This window comes from Cupressus sempervirens, chromosome 4 (assembly GCF_028749045.1).
Source record: "Cupressus sempervirens isolate cs-2001-9-10 chromosome 4, ASM2874904v1, whole genome shotgun sequence".
Taxonomy (NCBI): Eukaryota; Viridiplantae; Streptophyta; class Pinopsida; order Cupressales; family Cupressaceae; genus Cupressus; species Cupressus sempervirens.
Window position 1 is genome coordinate 94,378,198 of NC_143121.1, and position 23,497 is coordinate 94,401,694.

The following is a 23,497-nucleotide window of genomic DNA, read 5'->3' on the forward strand; positions in this document are numbered from 1 at the left end:
CATCTAGATACTTGAACTGATAGCATTTAAAAGATTATCTCCAGAATGAAGCTTAATCTTTAAGGATCCAGATAGAACACCTAGATACTCGAAATTGATAGCATTTAAAAGATTATCTCCAGAATAGAGCTTAACCTTTAAGGATCCAAATAGAACATCTAGATACCTGAAATTGATAAAAGATAGCAATATCGAATCATAATTCATAGAATCATCCCCAGAACGTGGTTTGATTTTTAGGAGTCAAGGTTTAGGTTGCCTTGATACCTGTAATCAACTGATGACAAAATGAAATAGATGACAAAGATGCCAGAAAAGAGGAGAATAAGATGCCCTAAGTGATAAATATTCAGATTGATTTGAAATTCAAGTTCAATGATGTAATCATCTTGCCCCCTTAGGAGTGAAATCAAAAGATGACACACCAGAAATATGAGGTAAAGTAGTAGATACAAATATGCAAAAGAAATTAATGGATCAGAATGATCAAAAGAAAATATGAAGAGATTAAAACAATCTAAAGAAATATAGAAAAGATTAGAATGATCTGAAGAATATAGAAGAGATCAGAACAATTAGAAGAAATATAGAAAAGATTTTAACGATCTGAAGAATATAGAAGAGATCAGAATGATCAAAAGAAATTTGGAAGTCAATCCGAAGTGATTTCAAGGTCCAAAAGACCAAGTTTTACCAATAGTTAACAAGAGTTAACTTTTTTAAGAATTAATTTTAAAAATTTGAAGAATTTGGAGTTGAAAAGATTCCAAGAATCACGAAGTATCAAAAAAATTTGGACTACACAAGCATTCAATCATGTCAGTCCCAAAATTTTAAAACATGTTTTTAGTTGTTTTATTGTGTCAGATTTTGAATTCAATCCCGAAAATAAGTTCAAAGAAACTAAAATAGCTAAGAGGGTGATTAATCGATCATTTGTAGAGTCATTAAGAAACATGATACTTTTAAGAAGTTGACAATCCCTCATCAAAAAGGATGCAAGTAGATTTTTAATCGAACCATGTGCTCATGTAGTGCAACCCTATGCTAGATGCAACCCTAAGCTAGATGCAACTTTAAACTAGATGCAACCCTAGGTTTGGTTAACAAGCCTCAACAATTATCATCATTGAGCATGTAGCAAAATCCCAAATGTTATACAATTCCCATTGACATTGCAATCATAGGAACTTTTAAGAAGTTGACAATCCCTCATCAAAAAGGATGCAAGTAGATCTATAATCGAACCATGTGCTCATGCAGTGCAACCCTATGCTAGATGCAACCCTAAGCTAGATGCAACTTTAAACTAGATGCAACCCTAGGTCTTGTTACCAAGCCTCGACAATTATCATCATTGAACATGTAGCAAAATCCCAAATGTTATACAATTCCCACTGACATTGCAATCATAGGAATATAAATATGACATTTGTTCTAGTTTTGTTGGGATTAAATGTAAGCATTCAAGGCATAAGAAGCCAAAATCACTAGAACATTTGTCCCTTTTAATGTAGCAAGTTAACATAAGCATCAAAGCATAAATGCTAGAATGACCAAAATGTTTCTTGCATGGTAGGCACACCAAACACACGAGAGAATCATCTTATGCTAAGTATTCAAAAAGTATTTTGTCTACAATGATGCTTGCATTTATAACTTGAGACAAAATTGTGCTAGGTATACTCGTAGTGACCCATACGTTCACTTAACAGGACAAGTATCGGTATGTATTGTAGCATGAAGAGTTCACTCCAACAAATAAGGAGAAGAACCAACATTATTGATGTATCCATATAAAAGGAGTCGAGGTATACCTAGCCATCCAATACCAGATGGAGGCTCTTGTAGTGGACACCCCTCTTATAGGAATATGTCAACTGATTGGAACTAAATCATAGACAAAAAGCAAAGAAAAGATCATGCCCCCAGTCATTACTTCTCTAGTTAGAAATGATGTCATTGAGTTTCTCAAGGAGACATGATAAAATGAAAACAAAACAAGCAAAGAAAATGCTCAACATATCCAAACAAGTATGTCATTTTGAGTGCAATATTTTTGGGATTGATGTCAAGTGTTAGTGTCCAAAACATGGATGAAATAAATCTCTTCAATAGGGTGACAATAGTAGGTAGACGTAGTTAGAACAACTAGTGATTGAGGTCAAAGAGGAATCTCCAAGGTGGAGAACCTAAAGAGGACTAAGCAACCGTAGATAGACATACCTAGAACAACTGGTGACTAACGCAAGAGAGATATTCCATACAAGAATCTTGAAATGTGACCCAAGCAATAGTAGGCAGATATAACTGAAACAACTGGTGACTATTGCAAAAGAGATTCTACGAGGAGAATCTTGACAAAGAGTAATACTAGCAATGGTAGGCAGACATAGCCAGAAAGATTAGTGACCATCGCAAAAGAGATTCTATGAGGAGAATCTTAGAAAGAGTGACACTGACAACGGTAGACAAACATAGTGAGGATCACTGGTGACTGTTGTACAAGGTTCTTATGACACTGAATAGGAATGCCCTCAAGTTGTGACAAGACTCAATCCATGGATACATGAGCAGAAAGCAGGAAAAGTAGTAGAGAAAATATATAGAAAGACAAAAGATGTGCTGCAACATGGAGCATTGGGACTAAGAGGTGCATGTTTACTAGGTTTTCACCTTCTTGGTAGAGCTTTCATTTTTTTTTGCAACCATGATGCCTATTTCTAGGTTTTCACCAATGGCACTTATTCGTGTTTTTCAATTTTTTTGTATTTTTCTCTTTTTGATTTTTTTGTATTTTTTGGATTTTTGGATTTTTTTGGTGTTACCAAGTTGCCTATTGCTAGGTTTTTCCAATTTTTAGATTTATTCAGGATATTTTCAAAATTTTAGAACTTTTTTAGAGATTACTGGCTCTCAAGAAGGACAACCTTGATTATGTTCCAATGTCTAGCAAAGCATAGGATGAGATGTAGTAACAAGCTGGAGGATAAGTGGAGATGGATAGGCAAGGAGTATGAAGCGGTGAATGTTACCCTCAAGGAAATTCTTCATAAGATTACCCAAGCTAGGGAAAAAGATATAACAATATAAGCTCATGGTGTAATGAAGGGTGTCACGTAAGTAATCTAAAAAAATGACCATGTCAAGAGATTGCTAAGAACTAAGTTTTCTTCTTTCTTTCGTTGATCAAGACTAGAGGGTTAACTGAATAGGATAGAAAAGTTTGTTATGGAGGTTATAAGTGAATGACTTTGGGAATGAGGACACCTAAAGGATGAGCAAGATCATGATAGGATTTTATGGAAGGAAGAATCATGCATGATTCTTGTTTACTAGGTTTTCATCATGGTACTTGTCTAAGGTGCCACAAGAAGTGGTTTTCACCATAGGATAGATTTATTTATCTTTACTTTTGCTACCAAGGTGCCTGTTTCCAAGTTTTCACCGAGGCACTTTTTCTTTTCTTTTTTTTTTGAATTTTTAAATTTTTTTGGAAAGAATTCATGCCTTTCTCAAGTTATATAGCATGCCTATAAGAAAGATAAGTAATGATAAGCCAAAGCCATAGCAAGGTACACTCAAAGATGCTGATAAGGTAATGGAAGGGAGATAGCAAAAAAGGTCTATGGAGGATAAGGTTTTACACTATGGATGAGATAAATGGGATGGAAGGATAAAAGGTGGAGGATAGAAGGTAGAGTGGATAGGGTATTAAAAGGGATGTGCAAGAGTAGAAGAAAAAGAGGGCAAGATCAACATTGACACACACCTTGAAGGGTAGTGGAATGATGGAGGAAATATGGATGAAATATGGATGAAATAGTATGAGGTTTAGATGTACGAGGTGGTGGAATAATTTTGGAGGAAGGTGGAGTGTAAGGTTTTGAAACCTTTTTAGGAAGATATTGGGAAGAAGATGAAGTGGAAACCTTTGGAAACTTGAATATCAACTTTGATTTTTTTTCAATATTCAAGTCCTTCAAAATAGACTTGGGAATCCATATAGCTTTTGATTTTTCATTAGATGCTTTGGAACACATTTCTTCAATAATAGATTTAAGAACCCACACTTTCCTTGGTTGAGCTCTTTAAATAGTGGACTTTTGCGGTCTCTTTTGCATATTTTCCTTCTTGAAATTCACATGTCAATTAGAGAAGACATAGTGAACTTTTGAGGATGGATTCATGCACTTGTGTTTGAGTTGATCATCCAAATTTCTTCCAAAGGACTTGCGACTTGTGGATGAATGAGGCCAATATGAATGGTTTAGATGGAAAGGTGAATGTGAAGAATTCAAGTATGTGTATCTTTGTTGATCTTCGGGTAGGGTAGGAGGAATGTGCAATGAGCTAAGAGTGGAAGTAGGAGATAGAGGAACATAAGGTCCCAATATGGATGGAAGGTTTGAAGGTTTTAGCTTAGATGGGTAGGGACCAAGGATAGATTTAGAAAATGCGAATGGACCATAAGTATGGATATCAACATCTTTAGAGTGAGCAATATGAAAAAAGCCATCAATAGATTTATGAGTAACTATTATAGGAGAAACACCTTTGACATGAGTATTTAAAGCTTGAGAATAGTTTTGAAGTGAAAGTAGTAAGGTAGAACAAGAGGGTGAGGGAACAATTTTCTCTTCAAAAGGAATTTTAGGTATCATAGGAAATGTATCCTTCTCTTGGTCTTTAATAATCTCCTTAGGGACAGTGGAAGGAATATCTTGATCTTGCTTAGTGGAGGTGCATGATATGGGAGATGGAGGACTACGTGACTCTTGAGATGGAGGGACAAGATCTTGGAAGATTTGAAAGGGGATTACGGAATCTTTGTCTTGATCAATACTTGTTTCTTCATCACTTAAGTAGTCCTCTTGACATGAAACCAATTATGAGGATGAGGGAGTATCTGAATCTATATTCAAATCTATTTCTAGAGTCTACATAATAGGCTATCAAAGTTCAGAAGAAAAATTACTTGGAGTGGACTTCATAGGCATAGCAAGGCATGAAGAAGTATGATCTGTGAAGGTAGTGAAAAGACTTGCAGTCCAATATCCGTTGGCTTGAGTTTCTTTCAAAGACAGTCCTTGAGGGTACACATAGTCAACAAGGGGAGTAGCAAGTTCTTTGTTTGGTGAATATGTGTTGGAAAGATTGGACACTTTAGAAGGCGGTTGTATGTTGGAAGAGATAAGTGTCACATTTAAATCATTATTAGACTTGGTTTCATGATGTTGATCCTTCTTGACAGTATAATCTCTAGTAGATGAGAGCTTAGATTTTTCAATTATGTCATTGCCAAAGAGATCTTGGATCTTGTATTTCAGCTCCTTACAGTGTGAAGTTTTATGTAAATTATGTGTATAATAGGCACAATAGTTACTCATAAAGAAAACTCCCACCAAAGTGACCTTAGGTAACACAATGCATTTCTTTTGAAGAAGTTCTTCCAAAGTCGATTCATAAGATCTTCCCAAAGGGGTGAAATCACACTTTGAGTTTCCCAAGGGTTTTCTTCAAAGATATTTCTAGATTTCTTGGGTGTTTTTGAGGTGTTCTCAGATATCTTTGATTCAAGATCACAAGAATTTGATTTTTGGTTGTCATAGGAGGAAGGAAAATTTTCTCTCAAGGAGAATTTGTTCAATGATGCTTCATCTTCCTCCTTCAATCTTTGAAGTTGAAGACTCATTGATTAGATTTGTTGCTTCATGTTTGCAATTAGTAGCTCTTCTTCCTCACTAGGAACATTGGATTTAGCACATTTTTTGTTAGCCATTTTGATGTACTAAGTTTCAAGTAGTGATAGCCAAGTTTTAGAACATAAGTCAAGTTGCCACAATCATAGATAGTGACGAAAAGCAAAAGCTTAGATAAGGACAACATTAGAACTTAGTCTCAATGGGACAAGATAAGAGTGCTATATACAAAGGCACGAATAGTATGATTTGAAGGCTAGAACAACCAAAGATTATGACTATCATAACATGGAGTATGATAAGCACTAAAGAACAAGAACCAATGACAACTAAAAGATGAGACTATTCAAAGTATGGATCACGAATCTTTAGCTAAGAAAAATGTCACTATTTGGGACTATTTTCATATAGAGAAGCAGTAAATTGATGAAAGAAATAGACTTGGTACAGTGTGCAGATAGCTCTAATAGACCAACTTGATAGTTCAGACTCAAGATCTCACGTGAAGATCCTCTGGGAGGCATGCAAGAAAGGACACAGGGTCGTGCAAAGACTCAAAATAGTAGGAAAATTTCATGTGAATATGTGCTCTAGGCCACACAAGAAAGTGCACAGGATAGACAATATAGTTGCAAGATTTTGTGTGGAGACTTGAAACTATTTGCGTGAGAACCTATATAGAGCCATAGGAGAAAATGATAGCACAAAAGGATTTTGCACGAGTACTTGCACAATTGCATGCGAAGATTAGGACCATGTTGATATCAACATTGAATTTTGAAGAGATTTCTTGACTATTTGGATAGTTTGGATAGATTAATTGGACTAGTTTGTTGGGCAGACAATAAGGTTAACTCTAAAAATTGTTTGGATAGTGTTTAAGTTTCAACCAAGGAAAAGGGTTTTTAAACAAGACATTGGGAAGCAATCAGTAGTGGAATACAATCCAACTACGGCAAAAGTAACTCAGAAGGATGGATTTGGCTTTTGGCCTGTCTTTTGATCTTGCCTTTTTGTTGGTCATAGTTTTGTTTCTGGTCTTTTGTTGTTTTATTTATAGCCCTCTAATATGTAACAACTTTTGGGTTTTAGGATCCCTGTAAGACCGATTTTTCTTATCAAAAACATTTTTTTCTTTTTATGCCTTGGTTTACCATAGTACCAACAATTGATTGGTCGTCTTGATTGAGACCTCTCCCCTTTTAACTTTCCACTTGATTTCCCATGATTTCAAAAATTACGTCCTCTCTTAGTCGTTGTATGTCTACTTTGTGCATTCAAAGCACTTCCTGATGTAGATCCACCTAATGATTTCCTTCAATTTTTTGCACTCAAAATAACATCGTTCACATCATCATATTTTAGATTATTAGACCCAGAAATAGAATTACTCATAGGCATTACCAAGCCATTCCAACTTTCAAGAAAAGAACACAAAATCAAGAGAGCCCTAATTTCTCCATCAAAATTAATACCCACAGAAGATAACTAACTAGTAATAGTATTAAACTCATTTAAATGATCTACAACAAATCCACCTTCTACCATTTTCATATTAAATAAATGCTTCATGAGAAATACCTTATTTGAAGCATAGGGCTTTTCATACACTTTCTTTAGGGTTTCCATCAACTCTTCTATCATCTTCACTTTTGTAATATTAAATGCCACTAATTGTGCCAAGCATAATCGAATGCTTCCAAGTGCCTTTTGGCTTAAAAGATCCCAATTGTCACTCTTCATAGATCCCTGATTCTTGGTTTTTCCTTCCAATGGCTTCCATAAATCCTTCTAATAAAGATAGTCTTCCATTTGCATCTTCCATAACTGAAAGTTCTGCCCATTAAACTTGTCAACCCTCAACTTACCCTTGTTTATCATCACTCATAGTCAACTATGACACTCCCACTCAATCATGAGACTTTCTTGCAGAAGATAACAAAAAAACAACCTCACTCTGATACCACTTGTTAGGATTAAACCTTAGATAGAAATAACAATTACATGCAAATATAAAAAATATTATAAAAAATAGATCACACAGAAAAGAACACAAGGCACCAAGATTTAACATGGTTCACCCAAACCCTTTGGCTACGTCTACCAAATAACAAGTCTCATATTATTATGATCTAGTGATTACAACCTTATTACAATCCGTAATCCCTTATAGCTCAATACCATCGCAAGAAGCAATTTCACATCACACCTTATGAAACAATCCCTAACCCTAAGCCATTTTATACAACTATTTTTTGTGCTTTAGGGTTAAAATTAGTTACAACATGTTACCCATAAATTGGCAAATATAAAAAATAGCCAACTGGTGAATATTAGCCATTGGTGAATAGTAGCGCAAACAATTTTTTCGAGTTGATGCCCCAAACCCCCAAATAATTTATGAAGTATGTACAATACTTCCCTAATCAATCACCACAAACTATCATGTCCAACCTTGCATACTAAGTTCTAGGTGCTTGCTTCAGACCATATAGTGATTTCTTTAGTCTGCATACAAAATCTTTATCTTCTGTTAGAGGGAATCATCAAGTTTCTCAATGTAGACTTCTTCTTCAAGTTCTCCATTTAGAAATCTTTACTTGACATCCATCTGATAAACCTTAAAATTCTTGCTCGTTGCATAAGCCAAGAACATCCTTATTACTTCCATTCTTTCCATATGTTTATATGTTTCTTCATAATATATTCCTTCTTGCTATGAGTAGCCTTTGCAAAAAAAAATTGCCTTGTTTCTCACAACTTCTCCTTGCTCATTCATCTTATTTTTGAATACCCACTTGGTTCCTATAACATTTTTGTCTTGAGGTCTAGGAACTAATTCCCATGTCTCATTCTTCACAATCTGATCTAGTTCTTCTATCATTGCTTGCATCCAGTGATCATCCTTGCATGTCTCCTCAATGCTCTTAGGTTCCACTTGAGAAATCAGAAATAATTCCTCATTCACTTTGTTCCTTGTCATCACATCTTTATTCTTGCTCCCAATTATCTACTCAGGAGGGTGATTCTTTGTCATATTTTTGTTTGAAGTAGGAGTTGACATCTCAACTCTTATTTCTTCTCTAGGTTAAGATCATTATTCTTCTCTATGCTCAATAGATACATCATTATTCAAGTCATTTTTAGTCTCAAAAAGAACTTCAACATTATGTCTAACAATTATAGAATTATCCTCTTTTTCATCATAGTTCTAATCTACCATCTTCTCTTTAGTAGCAAGCTTTTCATCATTAATAGTTACCAAAGCTTTCTCTTCTAATACTTCTTTTTTCTTAACCAATTTAGGCTCATTATCTTTATCATCACAATCATTCAAAAATATTTCCATACTTGATTTAAATTCTTCATCTTCACAAGAAAGTGAACTCTTCCTATCTACAAAAAATGGATAAAAAATGACCAAACTCTTTACATGTCCGACAAGCCATAATTTCCATACCTTTTGGCTCCTTTTTCATAAGAAAATCAATATCTTCCTTGATCTTCCTATCTTCTTTGGATTTGGATCTATCTTTACTTGTGCTTCTATCCAGAAACTTAATGCTCAATTATGTACACAATTCTAATCTCTCACCAAGAACCTCCATCTTTTGGGTGTCAAAATTTCCTCCATCAAATTCGGGACTATCTTTTCTAAAATAACTCACAACTAATCTCCTAAAGATATTAAGGTTGTCCTTCAAGGACCTGATGCTTTGATACCAATTGTTAGAATATATAGTCCAATGATATAACTATGCTCTGATACCAATTGTTAGAATATATAGTCCAATGATATATCTATGCTCTGATAGCAATTTTTAGAATATATAGTCCAATGATATAAGTAAGAGAGGTAGGGTGGGTGAATCAATTATCCAACTATTATCACAATCAATAACTTTAAACAATCCTAACCAAATGAATAAAGTTAATTGAAACTATATCAAGATACTCATACACAATTAGCACTAGATATGTTAACTAGGGAAACCCTTGCTTAGAGGGAAAACCCCAATGGGGATGGTACCCACAAGATGATGTACTAATATAAAAATTCCTTGTTAGAGGATAGACCCTATTAGGAGTTTGTTACATCAATTAGTACATATGAGTCAATATTAGGAGACTTTGAATACCTATTAGGATATTCCAACCCTATTAGGAGTTGTGTCAACCTTGTTAGAAGTTGCAGAAGACAGCTAGACCCACTGCCCAAACAACTTCAAGGTTAAGACCAAAGAACCCACTGCCCAAATGATCTCTATATTATTCCTTGTAGAATAATACTTCCTTCCTATATCTCTATCCTATCAACCTGAATTTTTCTTCTTTAGATCTTGTAACTAGAACTCATACTATGCATCCAATGATCCCTTGGATTGCTTATACACATTTAGTAAGCATTTTGCTCCTTCTTGTACTGCACACTAATACTTCACATTCCACTTGATCCTCTTAATAAATATCACTTACAAATAAGGAAAATGACTTTCATTTATACCTTACCTTCATAATAATTCCTTGAGTCTACCTTGAGGCTTTCCCAATTAATTAAAAGTAGATAATTAATTAATTCACAATCACAAATCACTCTTGGCTCATAGTCTATACAAAACTTCACACATGTGAAACTATGCCTTCCACACATGTCGGAATCATCACAGGACTATCCTCTATCACTATGTAACTATTCATCTATTCATTACATTTTAGATGAAAGATAGCAATAGATCATCAGAACTTTGATTTCCAATGCTCTGTTTCTACACTGCTCCTAGTAAATCAAGTGTAACTTCCATATAACATTGACTCAAACTTAGTCCTCTTAACCATGTCATCAAGAAAACCTTGAGAAAATGTCCCCCACTACACATCATCTAAAACTTCCTTAGCTTTTGTGCATCTTAAGATTACTGATTGTTGTTCTTTCAGTCTTAACAAAATTATTACTACGTTGACATCAATGGAAAATATAGTCATGAATGTGACATATATCAAAAAATTCCAATGTTTCAGATACTCCCCTAATGTAGTATCATCAACATTCATGCTAAAAAGCTCAAGAAAATTTGGGTAATAGGAACTTGAATTGGATGAAGTACTTGCAGGCATTCACTTTCACAATCAAGCACAAGAAGAGGCAGTCGAATAAGGTAGCAAATGCCTTGAGCAAGAGGTTATTAACTATCCAAGAATTTTAGCTACATAAAATTGAGCTAAGAGTCTCTATAACCTAGAGGATGAAGACTTTGCAAAGGCATACAAGGTTTGATTTATAGAACCACTTTCATAGAAACTTTTCTAAATTTACCTTACAAAATGGATTTCTCTTTAAGGGGAAACATAATGGGAGTCTAATTGGAAACTTTGGTATAAGTAAGACTCTAGACTTGGTCCAAAGATTCTACTATTGGCCTAAATTGGTCAAAAATGCAACCAAGTATGTGGAACAATGCATTGTATGTATGAAAGCTAAAGGAGGGATGAGTAATGCAAGTCTCTATCAACCCTTACCAATTAAAAATAGGCCATGGAAGTGTGTAATCATGGATTTCATAGTTGGTCTACTCACGTAAAAATAGGGCTATGACAATGTCTATGTAGTTGTTGATAGTCTTAGCAAGATGGGACAATTTATTCCATTTAAAACTACAAATGATGCAAACCACATTACACACCTATTCTTTCATTGAGTATAGTGTCAGACAGGGATGACAAATTCATGAGTCACTTTTGGAAGACCTTATGGAGTAGACTTGGCACAAATTTTTTATTTTGATCATCCTACCATCCTTACATAGATGGTCAAACTAAAGTGGTTAATAGGGTGTTCAGTAACCTCTTAAGGTGTCTAACATAGAAGTATGGGAAAACATGGCATATTCTTAACTATAAAGAATAGTATGCATATAATGATTTAAAAAAATAGGACCATAGGAAGAAACCCTTTTGAAATTTTCTATGGGATGATTCCTAGAGGTGTGTGTGAATTGAGGGATCTTGGAGGCATATAATATAGGAGTGGGCATGTTGATGATTTTTTCCAAACAATGAAGGAAATACAAGATCAAGTGAGGAGGATCATCCAAGACAATACACAAAAGCTAAAAGCCAAGGTAGATGTAAGGAGAAAGGACTTCTAGTTCTCCATTGGAGATAATGTCATGGTGCACTTAAATAAGGCAAGATTGCAGAAGGGTATACCTACTAAGTTGTAGATGAAAAGAGTATGACCTTGCAAGATCAAAGAAAAATATGGGGCGAATACATACAAGGTTAACTTATCATCAGATTTGGGCATATCTCTAGGTTTTGATGTGCAAGACTTGGTTTATTTTAAAGGTCCATGGCCTCTTAATGCTCACAATATTCAAGGACTATATGATGATTTTGAACCTATAGTAATTCCTTCCACCAACAAGTTAGAAGCTAAAAGGGTATTAGACTCAAGAGTCAAGAAGACCACTAGGAACATGGTGTGCATGGAGCACCTTATCAAGTGGAAACACAAACTAGACTTAGAATCCACATGTATTACTATAGAATACTTCAAGAATTTGGGCATTAACATAGACCTCTTGTCCACAAGAGTGACACAACTTTTTCTCTATGGGGGAGTTTGGTGTAGGGAAAGCTAGGTGGGCTTCTAAGAAACCTAGGGCTCCTAGGGTATTTTTTCTTGTAGTGGTTCTATCAACACCACTATGTGAATAAGAGACCTAACCTATTCCTTGGTTGAGGTTAGTTAAGATGGGTATGTGTCAAAAGGTCTAAGTTGCTCCTAGTTGTTCAATTAGGCTTTATAGTGCATTTTAATGTTCTGAAGGGAAAAAACATCAAATCAAGATTTTAAGTTCCTTATTATATGTTTTTAAGCCATGTAAGGCCTTTTGAAAGGTTTGATGTCATTTAGAGAAAGGTTGAGAGTCAAATGCTTAAAATTACAAAAAATTGCTCAAAATTTTCAATAACATTAACAACTTTTCTTGCCAAAGAAACTTTTTAGTTGGAGCCTTATAACTATCTAAAGAAATTGGGATAGGAGTAGGAATTTTTTTAATAAGGTCATCCTCAACCTTTTTTCAGGCTTGGAAGTTTGTAGGAATTCTAGTGTGTACAAGCTATTAGCAGGTTAATAGTTATAGTTTTATGCTTTCAAGCTTTTTGGCACTTTAAAGGATTATATTAGGAACTGTAGTTTCTTAAGGTGTTAGTAGAGATCAATGTGAGATTATTTTCATTTCTATTTTTTAATTTTTTGATGTTCTAGTTTCTTGTAGTAATTGTTTTGGTTTTTGTGTGTCTAATTTTTTGAATCCAGTCTTGGAGTAAGATTTAGTCAGATTACTCCCTCTCCAACCATAGGATCTATATGGCCTCTTGGGATATGGGTGGTGACTCCTTGTACATATTTTACACCAAATTAGGGCCCTTGGAAATCAAGAAAATGGGTTTTTTGGTGATGCCCTACATGAGCCAAAGTTGCATGGTTAGGGATCACAATATATTTCATAAGTGTTAATAGTGGTTAAATGTATGTAATACTTCAACCAAAGCATGAAAAGTTTTGTAGGAAGAAGTTGGGAATTCCCAACTTTAATAGGAGGCTTTTACAAGAATTCTATGGAGGTAAAAGCCTTCTTGATTTCAGCTAGCTAGTAAAGCCCTTAGAACCCTTGGTTTTAGACTAAACTTGTGGTTGTATTGTACAACCAAGTTGGGAACCCTAGACCTCAAAATTACTCAAGGTCTCTGAAAATGGTGTCAAGATCAGTGATTGATTTGACCTCTTATTAGGTAGTTTTTAAATTTAATTGAGTTTACTTTATATGGAGGGCTAATTGCTTGTAGCCCTGTTACAAGCAATTTGCGGAAATCTTGCATGGACTTTGGAACTCAAGTAGGATTTCAAGAGTGTTGGTTGTTGTGAAATTTTTGGAGGCTCTAAATTCCACCTAGGAACCATCCTTTCCTTTGTGTTATATTTTGAATATTTTGAATTATATGTAACAAGGAGAGTAATTGACCTTACATTGGTGTGCACCTAGTTATATTTCCTTGGACCAAATTGTTAGGTTCCTAAAGATAATAAGGGTTGTTAGAAACCATATTAGGTCAAAATAGAAACCTAAGGAGATCCTAGAGGAAGCTATGGTAGGATCAATATTGGGTTTCACATTAGGCACTAGAAGGAAAGGCAAAGAAATGAGCATCTATGAAAGATGAAGACTGGGAAAAAATAGAGAAGGTGGCAAAATAATCTATTATACTTGGGTTGTCAAATAAATGTCCTCTTTAATTTCCTAAATGAAAATTCACAAATTTTGTATGGGACAAGCTTGCAGGCATGTATTTAATGGAAACTGTTGTGAACAAAGTCTTTATTATGAAGAAGTTATATAAAATCAAGATGAAGGAAGGGGGTGTAATTTCTAAACACATTAGTGCATTTAACACTCTTGTTAGAAAATAATTTTTTTTGAGCATGACAAGAAATGACAAGAACGATGTTATTCTCTGATATTCACTAGCTAGTAGCTGGGATGGCATTGTGATAGCAATGAGTACTTCCGTTTCAGCCAAAAGTAAACTGGATTTCTATGTTGTAGCTTCCACTCTTCTAAATGAGGATATGAGAATAAGACAACCAAACTCCAATTTTTCCCAATAGAAAACCTAGCATACATATTTTTGAAACATTTTATTCCATACACAAATTAGTAAATTTGAATATGCAAATAGACACCATGTTTAATATCTAAAATTATTTGTTCCAAGTATTTTTAAGATTTTGTTAGTGAAAAGTTTAGATCTAATTCTTACTTTCAGCCATTTTGATTATAGGTCCATAGAAATCCATAATAATCACTCTCTACATCTACTTTTTAAAATCTTTTTAAAATAATTTTTCTCTTAATTGGACATTTTTATATTTGACTTATATATCCTCTTCTCAATCCTAAAAAACAAAGGCATATAAATCTCAAAATAGTAAAGCTTGCATTACAATCTAACTTGCTTGGTTTTTTTATCTACATTTTCTTGAGGTGGTTTCATAATCCAAATGCTTTTTTTATTAGGGTAAACTAAGATATAAGGAAATCTAAGTTTCCCCCTAGAGACAACAAAAGCATAACTATGACAAATCAAAGGTGTGGGAAGGAGTATATTTCTATAAAAAGAATACATTAAATACTTTGGGTTTCTCAATATAGAAATCAATTCATAAATGTTTGTTAAGGTAGGGAGACAAGATCCTAACAAAGTTATAAAGGTTGATAGAGACTACGATTAATCACAATAATTTCTCTGTCAAGGGAAACAAATTAAACTTGTCGATAGAAGAAGCATTAGTTTCTAGTTAAAGTGATTCAAGGAATTCCAAGTCATACTTAGAATTTATCAAAGGTTGGGATAACTAGAATATGAAAATAATGGAAACATGGTTAGGAAACATTCAACCATTATAAATCTTCCTCATTAAATATTTTAATCCTAATGGTATTTATTTGATTACTTTATGAAAATATGTTCTTAATATATAGCATTTACCATGCAAATATGATCAATGAGTAATCCTAAAATGAAATTACCACTATTTCCTATGTAAATAACAACAAAATCTAATCACGTGCTTTAATAGTGTCCTTTGGAATAAAATCCAAAATAGTATTATTAGGAATTGATAATATATGACCCTTCACATTATGATTGTTTATCATATTATTTACTTAATTTCTCTTAATTTTTTTTTACATCTATTCCATTTATTTTAACATGATTTGGAAAAATGTGATTAGGAACCCCACAACCCTACAATGGAGACTACATTGGAAGGTAAGTAATAGAGTTTAAATTGAATTATGGGAGGAAATTGAATGGAATGTAAGCCTCTAATTTACCAAAAAGGCTATCATGTCAGGGATTATTTAAAAAAAAAAACATTTAGTCACCTAGCTTCAAATTATATCACAATCTCACGCAACTAGAAACTTTTCTACTTCAATTGGAGGGGACCTCCTTAGGATTTCAATATTATAAAGGAATTATATGAGATGGTCAACCTCATTAGTATCCCTACTTCCTCATGATAGGATAAAATGATTTGGGGAAAAAACCTCTTAGGTGACTTCTTGGTCAAATCTGCTTATCTTTAGTTGACTGACTCATACGTCCCCAGAGTTTGCTATGTTAAAGTGTTGACACATCAACCTTCCACCAAAATCAAATTTTTATGGTGATCAACCACTCTCCAAAAAAAATCCTCACTATAGATAATCTAAGAATAAGGGGTTTTCAATTCCCTAATAGATGTATTCTCTACAAATAGGAAGAGGGGAGAATTTTTCACCTCTTTATCCTGCCCTTTTCTATTCTAGATTTGGCCATTCATGTTGAACTTTTTCAACATCAATTGGGTATTTGGTAAAAGAATTCATCAATTTTTTGATAATAGGGTTATCACTTATATTTATTCCCCATGCATATCCTTTGGAAATGTTTACCTACACATGTTTTCTAGAGTGTTTAGAAGAAACTAAATAACAAGATATTTAGGGAGGTTGAGATAGCTACAAAGGGAATTACAATCATGACCACTAGACAACTATGTTAAAATATAGAGGATGCTAAATGGAAGATGCCTAATAGTCCTCCCTCCGCCTAGGATTTTTAGGTGCCTATTAACTAGTAGCTCCCCCCAAATGATATTTCCTTTGATAGATCAAAGAAGCTTCTTCATGCCAACACTCACTGGCTATGAAAAATGGTCATGATATGGGTGGTAGTATTTCTAGAGATAGGGGTTAAATTAATATTGGCATAAATGGGTAACTTTGGAACTAAATCTTAAAATATGGATGAAGCTCTAGTATTGCTATGGCACATAAAATTCATGACCCACCTAGAAAAACACAATATTCTAGTTGAAGGATACTCTAAACTAATTTTGGATACTATTAATTAGCAATCATATGTTGGCTATGAATCACCATGTGTGTTACTTGATATATGGTGTCTCTTTGAAGAAATAAATGACACCATAACCCAATAGACATTCTAGGAGGGAAAAAAGGTGGTTGATAGATAGGTGAGTTTGGGTTTTCAATTGATTGGACTATAGTGTTATTGATAGTTGGCATCCCTTCTGCATAAAATTCAAAATCGCATTAAGAATGATGGCATAGGTCATTAGTTTGAACATGTATCTCATATGGAATAATGTGTCCATTGGCATCTAGTTTAAGGGTGTTGACATCAAGAGGTATTTTATCATGCCAAATAATTATCATCTCTCTTGTACTTTTCTACAAAATTCTCTCTAGGCAGAGTTCAGTAACATTTAGGGTTAAAATCTTAAATATTCTTAGAGATAGAGTATTAATGATAGCTCTAAAAGGAATTTTTTCTTTTTTTTTTCAATTCCCAAAATACAATTGTAATGAAAGGGCTTCTTCAATAACCTTTTGCACGTTCCAATAAATTGGCATCAAGATATTTCTTATCAAAGAACTCAAAATAATTATTATGTTGGAAAAGCTCTTTTCAATCAAGACACCATGAATAATAATTATAGAATTAGAAATATCTTGAAGGATTACTTTAATCCATTTACTAGACTTGAACATCCTAACAATTTTTTGGTTTGCAATGAAAAAGATATGCTCTATGATTCCCTTAAGGTTTTCATGCGGAAGGAAATTGAAGAAACTAGGTTTCTAGTCAATATGTGAATGGGAAGAGATATAATTGAGCCCTAGAAAACTGAAAGTGAATGATAGAAGAAGAAATGTGCTTGGATGTATATCACTAAGCATGGTTTACTACCATTTGTTAATGTCATGGAAGGCTCTAATGATTTGACATCTATGTAGTTGGCTAACTCTTCGAATGATCATAAGGTGCCCATAAATATTATTTCTTTTGAGATTAGTGAAGAATTTTTTTCTCAAGCTATTGTCTCCTAGAAGTTAAAAAATGGAAAAGGGTGGCTAAACTTGCAGATGGGGCAAGTATGAATCACTTCTTCAAGGCATATGAAGAGACAATTTGACTTAGAGGTGGCTTTAATAGGGATAAGCTTCAAGGCCCATGAATTGATTTTTGTTATATTTCATCATGAAATACCTTACTCTAGAGGTCCTCTATAAAGCAAGGTTACTATTACTAGATAAAAGAACAAACCTACATCATGCTTTTATAAATAAAAAGGCTAACAAAAGTATAACCATACAACTTCAATGACATAAAATTGGTATTATTTTTTAGAATTTGAAAATGAAGTAAACTAATGAAATGTGTAGAAATAGATGAAGTTTAGTGTTATTATTTTTTATGATTTTTTGGAATAAAAATTAATATATTTTCCCAATTTTTAAGGATAGTTTTTTAGTTACTAAAAAATGCTAAAAATGAGAGGTCTAGTTCTCACATCAAACTATATGGAGATAACCCTTTTTCCCTTTGATCCCAGATTATGTTATAGATGACATATACAGCTAGATCAATCAAAAATAAAATTTGGATTTTTACATATATTTACTATTTCATAAGAACTCAAATTTCAACTCCCCTAAAATCAATAGTTTTCATCTCCTACTACATTTTTCAAAACAAACCTATTCTAACCAAAAGAAAAATTATACATCTTGAAAGAAGACTCTCTCCTCTAGAATTTCATATGCTTCTAAAATTATTTTGATAAGATTTACTATTTTTTTCTTTCTCCAAATCAACATCTTCTCGAGTGTTAAGATATGCACTTGTAGTATTTTTTAATTATAATAAACTATATATAGCTAAAACACTATGAACTCTGTATGAGAATATTCTTAACTTTGAGCTTTATAAAATAGTGTCGATATATTATTAAAAATCATTAAAAAGAGTAAGAGCTATTCAAACATCAGTTTTATGAAATAATTTTATTTTTTAGTAATTGGATACAAACTAGTATAAGACATGCACTTAATAGACATTTCCAATTGGAAAAGTGTGTGAACATATATAACTTAGGTAGAATAAATTTTTCTAGATCATATATTTTTAAAAAAATTATTTTTAGATAGAAATACTCAAATCCAGTCATTCTAATAAGTCAACCTAAAAGGTGACACAACCTTTTACTTTTACCCTACCACTTCCCCCTTGTGAGCCACTTTCACTATCATGATGAAATACCTTTTCCTTTCTTTTTACTCCATGATTTAGAGGTGTCTTCATGGATGTTAGGAAGTGTAGGGAAGAAGGTTAAAACTATAGAATTATGCATCAAGGAATCATTTTCTATCTTTACAACTTTCACCATGCCATGTTCCCTCCCAAGAATATTATTTTGCTACAACCCCCGATATCCATTACCTCCCTCGTGGTAGTTTCCACCTACATTCCTAATTATCCTATTATTTTCCTAGATTTGCCTTCATCTAAAGTAGGAAAACCTTAGTGTCCTTTAAACGTAAGGTGAAACTTGTCACTAACCTTGGTCATATAGGAATTGAGTCCTCTAGGGAGAGACAAATATCTAATAGAACTAACAATAAACCAAAAAATAAAAAGTGGTAGGAAAAACAAGATATCGTGGAAGAGATAGACACAAATTTTTAGTCTAAGATGAGTGATTAAAAAAGAACCCATGCTAGAAATAAACATAAAGATAGGAGGAAGTTCTATATTGTGGAAGAGGAGGATACACCCAATATATTGAAGAAGCCTCCTAGGATAATGACACCCATGTTTTGGCTACCTTTAGTTTGGGTAGGGTGCATCTTACAACCAAGGATGATAATGCAAGCACAACTGACAACTCACCCATGACTACTACTTCCCCTCTAAAAAATCCTAATGAAGACCACCCTTATTTCTTCTCCTCTAGAGAAATCCCTAATTCAACCCCTGGCCTATTTTACTCCTCTTGTGCACCCCCTATTCAAGAACTCCTCCCACCATTTAATTTGGACAAAACTACATTCAAATAGGTTAAAGATAAAATGAAATTTGTGGATCAAGTTTAGAAAATATAACTCAATTATTTATTTGAACATAAGGTTTGCCACTCTGGTGGAGTCTTCTATAAAGGTTATGCATTCTATATAAACTACTCTCCATGCTCTTCACTAGGTGAAGATAGGAGGTAAGGCAGAGGAAGATGATGAGATCATCAAGAGACTCAACAAGTTCTTGTTAGATGAGTGGTTGAACATTTTTTGGGGGAAACCAACCTCCCCTAATGAGAAAGAAAGAATGATAGTTTGGCCTCATTATGTGTTAACTTTTTAACTATTTTTATGATGGGTTTTATCATGGTTAAACTTTGGTCATGTGTGACCAATATAAGAAAGTTTTATATAAACTTTAATACTAGTAGCTTAATTATTTTCTTGTTGCTAACTATTATGAAGTTATCGACTATAATGGTTTTGGTAGTAGATTGGTAAACTCTCGTAGGTACTTTTTTTTCTATTTTAATGGGTTTATAATTTGTTCTTTATGATCTTGATCTATGAGTTATTTGTTAGCTGATATTGTTACCTTTCCTATGGTTGTTCCTATTGGGCTAGTCACCCATTTTTTACTACTATTAATATTTAAAAAAATATTACAATATAATTTGACATGTATTGGATGGTATTATTGAAATAAAAAAATATGTGCCCATATATGTGATAAATCAATAATTTTTTCCATTAACTATATTTCATTTGTATAAAATTTTGTGATAAATGATAAGAAATGTCACTCAAACTAATATTATAGCTACAAATATGTTTTTCCTCTATCACTAGTCACACACAACATTTTGGTAAGAAGATCACACAAACATCGTAGAAAATATGATCTTATTGCATTAGTTAGGAGTTCAATAGATTATGAAGATTAAATCACTTAAGACAATAAAATAGTCATTTTAAAATTCCATATGCAAAGAAAATATTGATGTAAAGATAATAAAATATGTACTATTCACCAAGGCAAAACCCTTTGTTCATGAATCCTTTTGAAATGTAGAAACATTAGAAATACTCATGTTTGAAGCCAACAATGTTTTTTCCCTTGAGAAACCATGTCACCATTTCATTAGGTAATCCAAGTAATTATTTTTGTGCAATTTTTTTAATATCACCTTTACAAGACAAGAGATAATAAACTAAATCATCTAATAAAAAATATATTCTATATATGAAAATAATGGGATCAAATACATAGTAGAATAAAGTACACATTATAAGTCTTACAACACTCTCTCACATATGAATATGTGGCAACATGTCCAAGTACTGTAACCCCTATCTAAACATTATTACATACCAATTTTTGAACTTTTATTAAATCCTGGAGGAAAAATAATGCAATATAACAATTTAACACATACTAATGGCAATGAATCATGAATATAAGAACCATATTTTTCTCTATTTGGCTTAAAAAGAATTCAGTAATTTGAAAATAGAGAGAAATTTAGGCATATTAGCCTAATTAATTGTTCAAGGTTCTAACCATTGAGACAAAGTTATGTATATTTCTTTCAGCATCTTCATAATTATTTCTAATCAATGCGTTGCTTATCTTTGTAACATTAGATTTGATTTGTGCTCCTTCCTCTTCTAGCATTAAGACTCTAATGGCTTTACTAATATCCTCCTTATTGAAAGATCCATCTTCTTCATTTCTTCTCACTTCCACTCCTACCTTAAGCTCTTCTATGAGCTTTGCATTTAACCCTTGTTCATATTGCATTGGAAGAGTTATGAGTGATACACCAAACCTTAACCCTTCTGTCATTGAGTTCCATCCACAATGGGTAAGAAAGGCACATGTAGAAGGGTGATTCAAAATGTGTAGTTGTGGAGCCCACTTTGTTTCAATGAATCCCTTTTCCTGCAAAATGCAAGTAATTTTCAAGCACAAGACTATCAAAGACTTGTGCATGGTATATTTCATTTACTTAAAGATTCCAAAAAGCTCCACAATTTCTTTGTAATATGTTTCCTTTCCATAACCAATCAAAACCATAAAAGAATGTAATTTTTTTTAACAATATTTACGAATTAATTTAGAAACATACAATATATAACTAGAAGATATGATGTATAGGTAAACATCACAAAAATAGCTATATCTATAGTGATAGGACATATCGCTTGTCAATACTTCTTACCCATTCTTAATAGAGTTTAGCATTAGTTAAAAAAAAAATTTATACACAACAATACAATAATGGAGCTAAACTACTATCGTTGTGCGAATTACCTCATAAAAGACGAGACCCTTAAACATCACATACTATGGAGAAAATTAAGCTTGGAAAAAATAAGTCAACTTTGACTATTTAACACAGTGTAGGAATGAACCTAAGTATGTGATGTTTAAGCGTCACATTTTTAAAGGTGACACATAAGTTTTTAGAGGCGGCCATCCTCCATATAAAATGCACCTTTGACCAAAATTTAAAAAAATTGAAAGCACAACCAAATTTTCTCAGATTTTTAACATTTCTTCTATATAATCTACATATTTTATAATAGAAAAACAAAAATTGAAAATAAGTTCGAAGAGTTTGATACGACGGCCTAACTCTTCTTACGAAGATAAAAAGCAACTCACCCCTATCTGATCAAGGAAGCCGTGCGGCAAGTCGTTTGCAGTAGGGAGAACCCAGAGGAAGGACACGTTGCTCTCTACCAAACCCATTGCAATTGCGGCGAGCTCTTGATGAGTTAGAACGTACTCGCTCCCAAAAGAAACCAAAACCACCGATCGAGGAGCCTGCCTATCAAGCCACAGCAAACAGCTGATTTCATCCGTGGGGAGCGGCGGGAGTTTAGCCATGAGTAATCCAACAGGAATAACCCGTAGCTTCCTCAACCTTTTCAAATACTCCACGTAGACCCCTTCCAGCACCATACTCGTATTGCACGCAATTGCCCAACACTCTCGCATACAGATGACGAGGCGCTCGGAAACGCTAAGCCCATCTGCGAGATCGTCCTTGTGATATAACTCAAGGGCCCTCTCAGCCTCAAACAACCGGCGCCTCATGATCTGCGAAGGGAGTCTGGGCGGAGAAACGGTTAGATCCCGGGGAGTAGGGTTTTCTGGTAGGGTTTCCAGCTGGGCTTCCCAATAGCTGAAGCAGGCCATTCCCATTATGTTGAAGTATATTGCGGGAACGGGAGAGGCCACTCGAGGAGCCCAGTGCTGCACAAAATCGTGGATAACCAAGTCCGGTGAAATCCTATTCAACAGCGCTTCAAAGGGCTTCTCCAGAAGGTCCATGGCGGCTCTCAGCAAAGGGATCAGTACATCTCGCGCTTCTGCTCTCTTGGCAACGTCCGCGGTGGACTCCACGCCAGCTGGCAGCCCTTCCACCAAGGGCATCGGCAATTCTACCAGCTCCATTCCTTGCTCGTCCAATACTTGAGGTTTGAGCCGCTTGATATTCAGAGGGGTTGAGACGAAGAAGATTTTGAGGCCATGTGTGGCTAGGCTCTTGGCGAGCTCGAGAAAGGGTGTTATGTGACCGTGGGCAAACCACGGAAACATCACCACGCCAAGCTCTCTCTGGTTTTCCTCCTCCATTGCTGATGCACGTTTAAGGTCTGAGAGGTTATCCTATATAAATCATAATAATTGTAACCGGTGGGCGTTCATTGAAGAGCCCATCTTAGATAGTTGATGCTGAGTTTGTGAGCACGTTGGGTAACTTGGCGTCCAGAGAAAACGGATGGGTGTGGCCGGATAGCCATCGTGAATGCAATGTTGAAGATTAAGGCTCTGCTGGACTCAACTATTTC

At 34.1% G+C, this 23,497-nt stretch overlaps 1 protein-coding gene across 1 annotated transcript; it reads right to left on the reverse strand.

Annotated features, from left to right (window-relative positions):
- Positions 1 to 21,179: 21,179 nt before the first annotated feature.
- On the reverse strand, positions 21,180 to 23,282 carry LOC149560101 (UDP-glycosyltransferase 91C1-like). The gene is made up of 2 exons (XM_089827565.1): positions 22,308 to 23,282; positions 21,180 to 21,581 (listed from the first exon to the last, which is right to left on the reverse strand). Exons 1-2 carry the CDS (start codon positions 23,280 to 23,282, stop codon positions 21,180 to 21,182), a joined length of 1,377 nt encoding a protein of 458 aa, XP_089683691.1.
- Positions 23,283 to 23,497: the final 215 nt, after the last annotated feature.